Raw genomic sequence first — 11,093 nt, 5'->3', positions numbered from 1 at the left:
TGAGCCGATTAGCATTACTAGATTCGCCATTTCGCCTAATCGGTGGAAGCATTGCTAAACATTGTTGTTATCTAGAAATACTTTCACAGGTTTCACAGGTATGCAGATCATATGCAGATGTACTTTTAGACATTTGTGACAGTCACGACAGCATCGAAACTTTCTTTTATTGATCTCTGTGGAAGTCCGTTACGCTAAAAGGCTTGCTACACGGTCGCCGACAAGCCCCCAGACCGCGTGGCCTTGGCCGGTCCCGGACCGTGTAGACAGTTGTTACCAACAAAATTTGACCAAAACTGACCAAGGACAGACCAAGGTCAGACGGTTAGAAGGCTTGTCGGCGACCGTGTAGCAAGGGCTTAAAGGTTTGAGCACACTGAGCGGATCAACGATGCCTCAACTCGAGCCGCTCAGTTTAGTATTCTTTGTAAGAAACGCGGAACAGTCGATTACTCGTTAAGGCCCCCCCCTCCCCACATCTAGCGTCTTTCGAGCGTCGGCGTCTACAACTCTATGGCCGCTGCTCGACGCAACGTCGACGCAACTGCGCAGCGACCTCATTTTCCATAGCGCTGACCAGACGTCGACGCTCGAAAGACGCTAGATGTGGGGGGGCCCTAAGTGGCCAGACGGTAAAGGAATATGCCGTGCCCCGGATGCCAGGCGATCGCAATTATTGAAGCGAAATTGAACTTTACGGAGTCACCCGTAAGTCCCTATTGCATTGGCGAAGCTGACGGCTGTAGCCGTCGTTCGCTTCCTTGGCAAGACTTACCGAAGACGTCCACTGCCGTCTTTGACGGGTAAAAGGTGTAGGGGGGTGTGGAATAAGCGGTGATAGAAAACTTGCAGTACCTAGCCGCGCGTTTACATCACACCGTTAACGCGGGGACAGCGGGTAAACCGCGTGTAGACTCTATACGCTAACTTTGCACAAACTTGAACCTCCATGCTTGACGTAGCATTTGATGGTACGAGAAGGTCCGATTCTATAGTTTGCCCCTAGACATGACGCTGCCCTACAGGCGCTGTAAGCGCGCTGTCAGAGCGTTTTCACATTGTCCGATCCGATATCGGTGTAGCATCCTGCATCCGCGTAGTCAGGCCGCGGTAGGTACACATAGAAAAATAAATAAGTACAAGTTGCTACACCTCCGAGGTGTTGAGCCGCTTCCGTTAGAGACGGGCCAAGTTAACTCTGCATTATAATTTTTAAGCCTATCTTGTGTCCCACTGCTGGACAAGGACCTCCCCTTTTTCCGCCACTCATCAGCATCACGGTGTGGTGCATACTCCTGCCAGTCGCTGCAAAAAGCATCGGTGCCAACCCGCCGTCTCTATTTCGGTAGATTTAAAAGTACTTACCTTACCTAATTGTGAAGTACATTGACCAACGTAACGACCGCTTTTGAATAAAAAAATAATTAATGAAATATTTCAACATAATGATTAAAAAAATATTTAATCAACCTAAAACACTCCTAACAAACAGTTAGGTACCTATAAAAATCAAAAACATGGATGATATCACTGCAGGATTATCTAACTCTAGTAAAATACTGTCGTGCATCGTGCGAAGTCTGCTGGGGACGAACGCGGCTTGAAAAACTTTACATCGCCAATCAAAACACCGTTGTGCTCGAGCCATTCTTGTCTTGCCATCATTGCGCTAATATTTGCATGCTGAAATTCCTAGTTATGGGTTTTTTATCAACAAGCACCCACTTGTTATATCTGCTTGGTAATTCTATTCTATTTCCAAGCCGGAGGCGCCTGCTTTCATCAGACTGTGGATTTTCTTTAGCCCTTACTGCAGGTGCGTCTTCTTTAGGTGCTTCCCCTGCGCCTTCCTTGTTGTCTCCAGAGTCAGGCGGCGGCGGTGGTGGTGCCGCACCTTTCTGTTTTAAGCCGACGATGTGGTACACGGCTATGGCGAGCGATATAATAACGAATGAGCCCAAGACGATGGAACTTACTAGAACAACAATGTGGCCCATTTTATGTGAAAGAAATTCAAAACACCGAATACATGATTCTGCGTAGAAATGAGTGACAGCAATGACAAGCTGAGATAGTATTTATTGTGATAGTCTATTATACTTCTTACTCTTTGGATAGGGTGTAGGTAAGACAAAGAGTAGTATAATATATAGTGTGGAAAGATAAGTCGGGCCCTGGAGGGAAACTATAAGCTGGCTCATTTTACTTAAAGGAGACATTCCTTTATTTTAAAAAATAATCAAAACAGCATTAAAAAGATTTTTAAAAATTCGCTTGTCTCGACCGGGAATCGAACCGAGTAAAACTTCCAAAAAATAAACACTCGTAATTTTTTCTACTAGAGTCTGTGCGGAAAGAGAAGAGTCGTGGCAGAAACGGGAACTAACATTTTAAATTTTATATGGCAATCAAACCTTTGACACCTGTCTTGTAAAAAGTAAACAAACTTCTGTCATTGTATATTTTTATTAACAAAAACCGCAAGTTTTATGTATAAAATATTTTCAAAACACGGTGAAACCGTACATAAAACCACAAGAAAAATTATATTTAACATTGTTCGGTTTTGTCAGCGGGAAGAAAACGGCTAAAAGCCGACTATTGACTTACAAAAAGTCGCGGAACGTGTTTCCGCTATTCGCGGGTATTGATGTTGTAATTGTTGTATTTAATATTAAATAATTACCTATTTAATAAGCCCCCTAAGTAACTTGTCTCCGGTACATAATCGGTAAGTATATTCATTCAAAATATATTAATTTTCATAAATATGCAGGTCATTCATGATCTTTAAAATAACTGACAAATAGTCTTGATACTTGCCATTTTATGCATATTTATATGTAATTTTTTTTTCAGGATTGTTAAAAGTACCTACGGTATCTCGAATAAAAGACCGCTAAGTAGATGATATGCAAGAATTCGTAATCTACGTGCCGGATTCAAGCACATCCAGTTCCTCACATCAGTCCCTGGTTGTTCTGAAGCTAGCTCAAACATAAGTGACATTGAATATTTTAATTCAGACGTCGATTACAAAGAATAAAACCTTTTCATAAAAATATTTCTTTATTTGTAAGTTCGTTTACTAGGTTCTGTTAGTTACGAAATTATAAGTATTTCATATTTAGCAGACTTTTCGGCGAAGTAAAATATCGTGAGATGAGAGAACCGGACATATCCCAATAAAGCCTACCTACTTATGCACTATTTTTATTCATATTTATTATTAATAATGTACACATACATTACAAGTTTACAATGGGTGAAATATATCCCAGATAGTAAAATTACAGTTCTAATGCCCAATTTCTACCCGATCTACCCGGTTTTGTATTAAAATAACTGTTGGACTGCACAGATTAGGTAGTACATAAGTGAGACTCTATCTTGTTTGGTACTAAAATTACAGTTGTATTGGGCAGATTCTTAACTAGTTTTAGTAGTTTTGTCAATCGCACTGTCACTTTTTAGTATCTGAAACATAAAAACAAAAGATCAGAGGATTGATTTGACGAGCCGACACCACCACCAGGCTCCGTTTAGTAAGCCGTGGTAAAAAACCGGAACAAAAGGGCTACAAGTATCATGACCTTTAGTGTCGTACTATAATCACGTGACCAGTGTTGTCAGCATAGCAAAAACCATAAAATAGCACTGGCGCGCCCTCAAATCCCACGACTCTTCTCTTTCCGCACAGACTCTAGTCGATACAGTAGGGCTACCGCCAATACCGAAAATCGTCAATTGCGGGGAATTTTCTCTGTCACTCTAATTTCGCCTTCATTGGAGCAAAAGAGAAAGATCCCCGCAATTTGCGAATTTCGGTTTTCGCGGTAGCCGCCCCGTTAATGATAACATTTCTCCAACAAACATTCTGTCTTACAATCGTCTGTCGTACAAAATACTTATCCATAAAATCGAATATTTAGTACTCTATAATATTTTTAGACAAGCGAAATTGAAGAAAAAAAGAAAAATCTTTGAATGCAGTTTTGATTCTTTTTTAAAATAAAGGAATGTCTCCTTTAAGTAAAATGAGCCAGCTGCCAGCTTATAGTTTCCCTCCAGGACCCGACTTATCTTTCCATCCTGTATATATGGTGTAAGAGCACCAACCTTTTTGAAGTGACATACTTCACACCCCCCTCCTCGTTCGCTCTTCAACTTTAGCCATTTCCGTCAGTACAAAAAAGCGGCATATTTAAAAATTTTTGGCGCTAAGCTGGGCCAATCAAATTAGATTTATTCCATGAATTAATTTCCAGCATGCTGGAAAACATCTTTATACTTTCATTTGATTCTAAATTAGTGTAATTCGAGTTTGCTCCACCTCAAAACGCTTTTTTGGATCTAATTTGATTGGCCTAAGAGTTATCGTCTTCTTCTCTTCTTCCTCGCGTTGTCCCGGCATTTCGCCACGGCTCATGAGAGCCTGGGGTCCGCTTGACAACTAATCCCATGATTACAATGATGACAACTAATCCATGTAGGCACTAGTTTTTACGAAAGTGACAGGCATCTGACCTTCCAACCCAGAGGGTAAACTAGGCCTTATTGAGATTAGTCCGGTTTCTTCACGATGTTTTCCTTCACCGAAAAGAGACTGGTAAATACTTATTAAATGATATTTCGTACATAAGTTCCGAAAAACACATTGGTACGAGCCGGGGTTTGCACCCGCGATCTCCAGATTGCAAGTCGCACGCTCTCACCGCTAGGCCACCAGCGCTTCTTCGTCGTTTAGAAATTTGAATTTTGCGCGTTTTCTCTCCTTTTCTACTGACAAAGTTGTTTGACAGACTTTTACAGGGCAAGTTAAATAAAAGCTTTAAAATTTATTCATAAACATTATTGGTAGGTACATTCAATGTCAATCTTAAAATCTATAAAAAAGCTTATAATAAAAGCTTGTAAAAACTTATAAGATTTTTACTTCTTAATGTAAATAAATACATTTATTTTTGGAATTTAATACTAATAATAAGGTCCTTCCAGATCTAGCAAATGCGCAAATCGGTAGGTACATCTGAAGTCTGAACGGACCATTTTCATTTTGTAGATTTATAATTATAACATCTCTTAATAAGTACTAGACTAGATCTATTTATACTTTTTAAATATTATGGTTTATTTATGGTATAACATCCATATTTAATTATACATTCTATCTTTTTTTAATATCAAGGAACTTTATTAGGTATAACACCAAATTTAAAATGTTTAAAAGTAAATTTATAAAAATAGTCTTACTGTAAAATGTGGCTACTTTGCTCCTCACTGGGTAATTGTGCTCCAAAAGTTTCAATATTTGCATTAAAACTATATCAGAACCTCATATAAATGTAACAGTAACAACACTGACAACATCATAGTAGTCACAGTGATGGGCAACTTTAAATTAAATGTTTATGTATATTTAATAAAAAATAAACTAGCTTCCGAATTTTGGATCAAATTCTGGAGAATCTGAAGCAAAGTAGGTACATTTTACAGTAGTATACTTATAAAATAAAATACTAATATAACAGTTGGTCTCTTTAAATATTTATTTAACTATAAAATTAAATTATTCATTACATTAATGGCCTGTTGAATTTTTCACCCTGTATTAATTTGCAATGTACTTTTTTTGTGAGTATTAGATGCAATTTTTTAACTTAACTGAGCTTTATTAAACAAAAAAAAATAATTAACATATTTTTTTGTTCATCCAGTTAATGGATGTTTTTCAAAATGTGGTAAGTGCCATATAGTGGCTACCATAAGATCATTATGAGTTCTTTGTGTTATAGACCCAACAAACTAACATTTTCTTAGCTTAACATGAGGTCTACAGCTCACAAAGTTAATAATTATAATAATTTTGTTCATTTTTCTGGCAGCATTCTTGATTTAAACTAATGGGTATACTGGACAAAATATAATTTGCAATAATATCTCAAACAACTTGTCTTTGAATTATTTCAATTTGATATAATTTTTAACCAAATACTTTGCCACAAAATGTATGAGATTATCAGATTACCAATGGGAATTTATGACAGAAGAATAATCTGGTGACACAAGACTATGTCCTCCGAAGTTGCCTGTTCCTAGTACCTGGCAAAGGTCAGGAAGTGCTCGGAGCTGACGTAGTAGGAGTGTTTGCCTGCTTCTCCATCTGCTCAATGCGTTTGTGCCTGATCATGTTTGATAGAATACCATCGAATGATGTAGTCTTCTTCTTAGCAGAACCCCGTAATGTATCCTCCCCTTCCCGCCTCACCCGCAGTCTTAATGAACTTACCTCATCCATAAAGTCAAAATCTGACTTCTCTTCCTTCACTGGTGACTGGGGTACTTCGATTTTAGCTTCTTTCTTAACATTAACAGGCGAAGGCGCTCGTCTACCAGGGCATTTCCATTCTAAAGCCAAAGTGCCGTTCTTATCTATTTTATTGTATAGTTCTTCTAGCTCCGAGGCCTCAAGGACCCAGTTTTTGCCGATTGTTGTTCCCGCTTTGGAGAGCTCGTCGTCTGAGCAAGGTAGGTCCCAATCATCTCCTTGTAGTTCCGTCATGTTTTGTTCATTTATCTTAAAAATGAGCAAATTATTTTATACTCATTGACTTATTTAGGCTGGAGTAAGACTATGGAAAATGCCGTCAACTTTTGGTGTACGTTTGTTTAGTTTATTGTTTCCAAGTTGATAAAATGATAAGAACTGTTTGACTTTTCAGTTTTTTCAGTTTCTGATAATTGTAATGTTAGCTATACACAAGCGAGTCAACAGATATCAATAGCCGGTTTAGACTCGCGGCTCGCGGCTCGGCTCGCGGCGCGACTCGTGGCTCGCCTCGACACAATGGCGTTCGGCTTGTCAATCGGTTATAAACCTTATGCCGTGCCGTTAGTGAGGCTTGGCCACATACAGAGCGCGACGCAGCGCCGCGTCCGCGCCGCGTCCACGCCGCGCGACCGCGGCACATGCTAACAGGTTACCGACGTCAAACAGACTGCGTCCCGCCGGTATCACGCCCCGCTTCTGTCGCGCCCCGCGCCGCGCGGCCCCTTGCGTCCGCGCGGCGCGTGCGCAGCGCTGCGCCGAGCGAACGCGGCGGCCCGCCGCGTCCCGCAAGGTCACATCAGTAGGATCGGACGTTAGGCAGCGAGCGGTGCGCCGCGTTCCCGCGCGGCCGCGCCGCGTTCACGCGCGCCTTGAGGGCGTGTTGAGAGCGTGAGGCCGGCGCGATCGGCGCGCGCCCTGTTTGACCAGGCTTCGCGTCGGCATCACGCGGCGCGGACGCGGCGCTGCGTCGCGCTCTGTGTGTGGCCAAGCTTTCAAGTTCGACGAGCTTGCGAGCCACGAGACGAGCCGCGAGCCCACCGTTTACACTCGCGTCTCGTGGCGCGGCTCGTCTCGTGGCTCGCGCGAGAATGTAAATCGCTTGTTAGAAGTTGAAAAACTTGGAAAAGAAAAGAAAGATGGAGAATTAGCCCCCATTCGCACGACAGTTTTTTCAACACGCGTTAATAAAGCGCCTGAATCTGACCGCAGTTTAAAATCGATTTGACGACCAAGGCTTGAAGTCTAAAATCCAACAACGCTTGATAAAAAGCGCCACCGATGTCGTGTGAATACATACATGGCTCTTACACAGCGAACTGATATACATGGAAGTATTCTGTCCGCTCGGTTATGACCAAATGACCCAACGTAAACTATTCGATTGTAGGCGGTGCTTACAAACTATTCGATTCGCAACTTCAGTTCGTCCGAGATGACAGTCAGTGACGGATGGCTAAATTGATTTATAAAACAACGTTTTTTTGTAATTAAAAATGTCTTCATGTGTCGTGAAGTGGTGCAGAAGTTATTTTAGTTCATACCAAGGATAGTGGAATCACTTTTCACTTGTAGTAAACAGATAATGGCCCAGTTAAATTAAGGGTTTCACCTCGGAATGAGAGATAATAAGCTGGAAACTCGTATACATCTTAGTTATGACATTTTAAAGGTTCTCTTAAAAGTCGACGCAAATATCGTGTGCGCGTCGGAAGTTATTCCAGGTCAAAGGTCATAAAAACTGGTTATTCGCGGATATCAAGTTTCCTATAGCTCCAATTTTATTGACATGTAGGTAAGAATTGTAGGGCATAAAATTTGCAACGAGTTAGGTATAAAACGTTTTTTCATGCCATTAGCCATTTTCAAGATATACGGCATAGAAGGCGCAGCGGCACGGGAAACGCACTATGACGCAAGGCGAGCTGGTAATCTGTGTGAATAATACGTTCTATAAAGTTTTTTAATCGTTAAAATGACACTTATGGATCACATATAGATTTTAAAACAAAAGTGGCTCCTCCTGTGGACAATAGCTAACAGCTTGTGTGTATGTATGTAATGATTTTATGACATAGTTTACTACAAAAAGGATACCCCTTTATTGAGGTTTAATCAGGAAATTAAGCTTTATAGCCTTTAACTTTAGGTATTTCTACAGGAAATAGGTAGATTTTAAGTACTAATAATACATGAAAATGTTTTCACATGCTTTTATTTAACTCCCGAAAGCTCTATCTGTAGTTAAAATAGCGAGATGAAGTAGTTTTCAGTTCATTCTTATTCGTTTTCTTTGTTAGAAAGTACATTGTTTTAGTTCCAAAAATAGATTCCCCATCCATAATTTATCCGGAAATGATATATCACATGTCCTAATATGTATAGTTTTAGAGAAATGATGCTTCAATTGAAGCGCGGCAGCGTCGAACTTAACACCCCTCCCCCCACTAAATGTGCCGTGGCTCTCGATGTCTCCCGGTCAGAATCTACTCAGACCAGCTAAAAATCAACTGTGCCAAGTTTCAGCGCATAGTCACACAATGTAAGGTCTCATTCACTATCAAACCAACTTATAGTACTTATGTCTGATCACTGCGCTTTCTGTGCCCTATATCTTGAAAACGGCTAATCTCATGAAAAAATGTTCGATGCTTAACGTGTCACAAATTTTATGCTCTACAATTCTTCCCTACATGTAAACAGCGGTGGAGTTACAGAAATCTTGATATTCGCAAAAAACCGATTTTCATGAACTTTGACCTTGATTAACTTGTGACGCGCACATGATATATGCGTCGACTTTTAAGAGAACCTTTAAAATGTCATAACATAAAGGTGTATACGAGTTTCCAGCTTATTATCTCTCATTCCGAGGTTGACCCCCTTTTTAGGCTTAAGATGACTGGCCCATAACTTCAGTAAAATTTGGAATAAACATGACGATTTGTTTTCAATACTACCGTGCTAAGCTAAAACGTAACAACTGCATACGACTTTCATAACAACATACGACTTTTTAAATTGCAAGGATAATAGGGATGGTGTTATGCCAAATGAAGTAGACTATTTTATTAACTTGTGCTTGGTTTAGGTATTTTCTATATAATTATAAATGTAGTAGGTAATGAATTCTTTCTTACAGATTTGTATTTTCCTTTTTTATTTCATGAGACGGAGCTGTAAAAAAACTACCTCATTCTTTCAAATTCATAATCAAATTTGATATTATCATTTTACATTACCTTCCATTCAGATTCCCACAAGATGCTATTCGCAGAGAACTATGGAAAAAAGCTGTCCAATTAGAGAGATGAAATTAAGTGGATGCCTGGAAAGATATCTAGAATTGTTCTATTCATGAGATATAACTCGTGAGATAATCATACCCGGTCTCCTATATGTAGATACACTTCCACTGAATTAATTTAACAAATACACACATTATCTGAAAATATTGATCATTCGAATCCACCCTCTACCGTCACATATATGTCGGTTCTCTCTCAAGCCATTTTTGACCCGATTCGTGTACCCATGTAAATTTTGCAGGCTGCATAGCCAGTCCGACTTCTAAGATCAAGTTTACCATACATTTACAATGGCGTACTTGATCTTAGAAAAACGGACAGACTATACCTGAACGTGACTTCGCACTGCCATACAAATTTATAATAAAATATACAAAATACTTATTATAGCGGAATACATTTATACAACAATGATATATTTACTTATGTTGAGTTAGTCTGTCATTTCATAACAACATTTTAACTAGTTATCTTTTAATCTGCATTAAATTATTATACGTGAATTATTTGACTGGTTCTTCAATGTATGGCATAAACCAATCCCTGTCCAAGTCATATTCTAATCAAATATGAACCGCAAACTCTCAGCGGCCAGTACGTACAGCAAGAAGGTTATTAGCGGATTAATGTCGCTGATTGGTAGTTATTGACATTATATGCATTTCATCTACACTTAGCTATGTACCATTAGTGTAATAAAGATGACTATTATTTTGTTTACCAGCTTTGATTACAGGCTCTGTAAACGCGTCGTCTTATTTAAATGTAGGCGTAATTTTGTATGTGTGCTAATTTGGCCCGAGAATTTGAACGGTAATGTTCCTAAAGGCGGTTTCCATACTAAATATATGCGTTCACTGCTCTTACATGGCTATCCATTTGTGTCCTCGGAGTAATTAACAATGGAGCCGCCATTAACAGGCGTTCCCCTCTGTCGAAAATAGGCGGTCAATGGTCAACCACATGTCAACCATATGTATGGACTGACGTTTATCTGACATGCTGTACCTATACATTTGATGTGCCCCTCCCCCGCAAAAAACGGCAGACTATTTTGTACCGAATATTTTAGACATGGCGTCTCCGTTGGTTATATCCTCTAAGTTTGTGTCATTCAAACGCTTTATTAACGCGCGTAGAAAAAGCTGCCGTGCGAATGGAGCCTACAGCAATCATTTCATGAATTTATCTGAACAGTACGGTGTTCAGTTCAGATATATTCGATATTAAATCTATCAGTACAGTAGACTCATACTAAATGTCTAGATTTATAGAATAAAGTGAGCAATGAGAATAAAGTATAAAGTTATTAAAGTCAGCGTAGTGTGGATACATCACATTATTTGCAGGTGTAGCCACAAACGTATATTGACGTGGGCACTAACAAATTTAATCTTACCAAAAAAACACTTCATTACCGTAGCGTCTATCGGAAGTGCGTAACCTAATTATTTAAT

At 39.6% G+C, this 11,093-nt stretch overlaps 1 protein-coding gene across 1 annotated transcript; it reads right to left on the bottom strand.

Moving 5' to 3' along the window:
- Positions 1 to 4,971: 4,971 nt before the first annotated feature.
- LOC134679497 (PAXIP1-associated glutamate-rich protein 1) lies at positions 4,972 to 6,746 on the bottom strand. The gene has a single exon (XM_063538427.1). The coding sequence runs from the start codon at positions 6,560 to 6,562 to the stop codon at positions 6,113 to 6,115; it is 450 nt and encodes a 149-aa protein (XP_063394497.1). The 5' UTR covers positions 6,563 to 6,746; the 3' UTR covers positions 4,972 to 6,112.
- Between the last annotated feature and the right edge of the window lie 4,347 nt (positions 6,747 to 11,093).

The sequence above is a fragment of the Cydia fagiglandana genome, chromosome Z, assembly GCF_963556715.1.
Source record: "Cydia fagiglandana chromosome Z, ilCydFagi1.1, whole genome shotgun sequence".
Taxonomy (NCBI): Eukaryota; Metazoa; Arthropoda; class Insecta; order Lepidoptera; family Tortricidae; genus Cydia; species Cydia fagiglandana.
Note: the sequence above shows the minus strand (reverse complement) of the source record. Positions and strands in the feature narration are given on the sequence as shown.

What these genes read in the sequence shown, in the direction of transcription:
- LOC134679497 (XM_063538427.1), bottom strand. Translation starts at nt 6,562, where the DNA reads ATGACGGAACTACAAGGAGATGATTGGGACCTACCTTGCTCAGACGAC.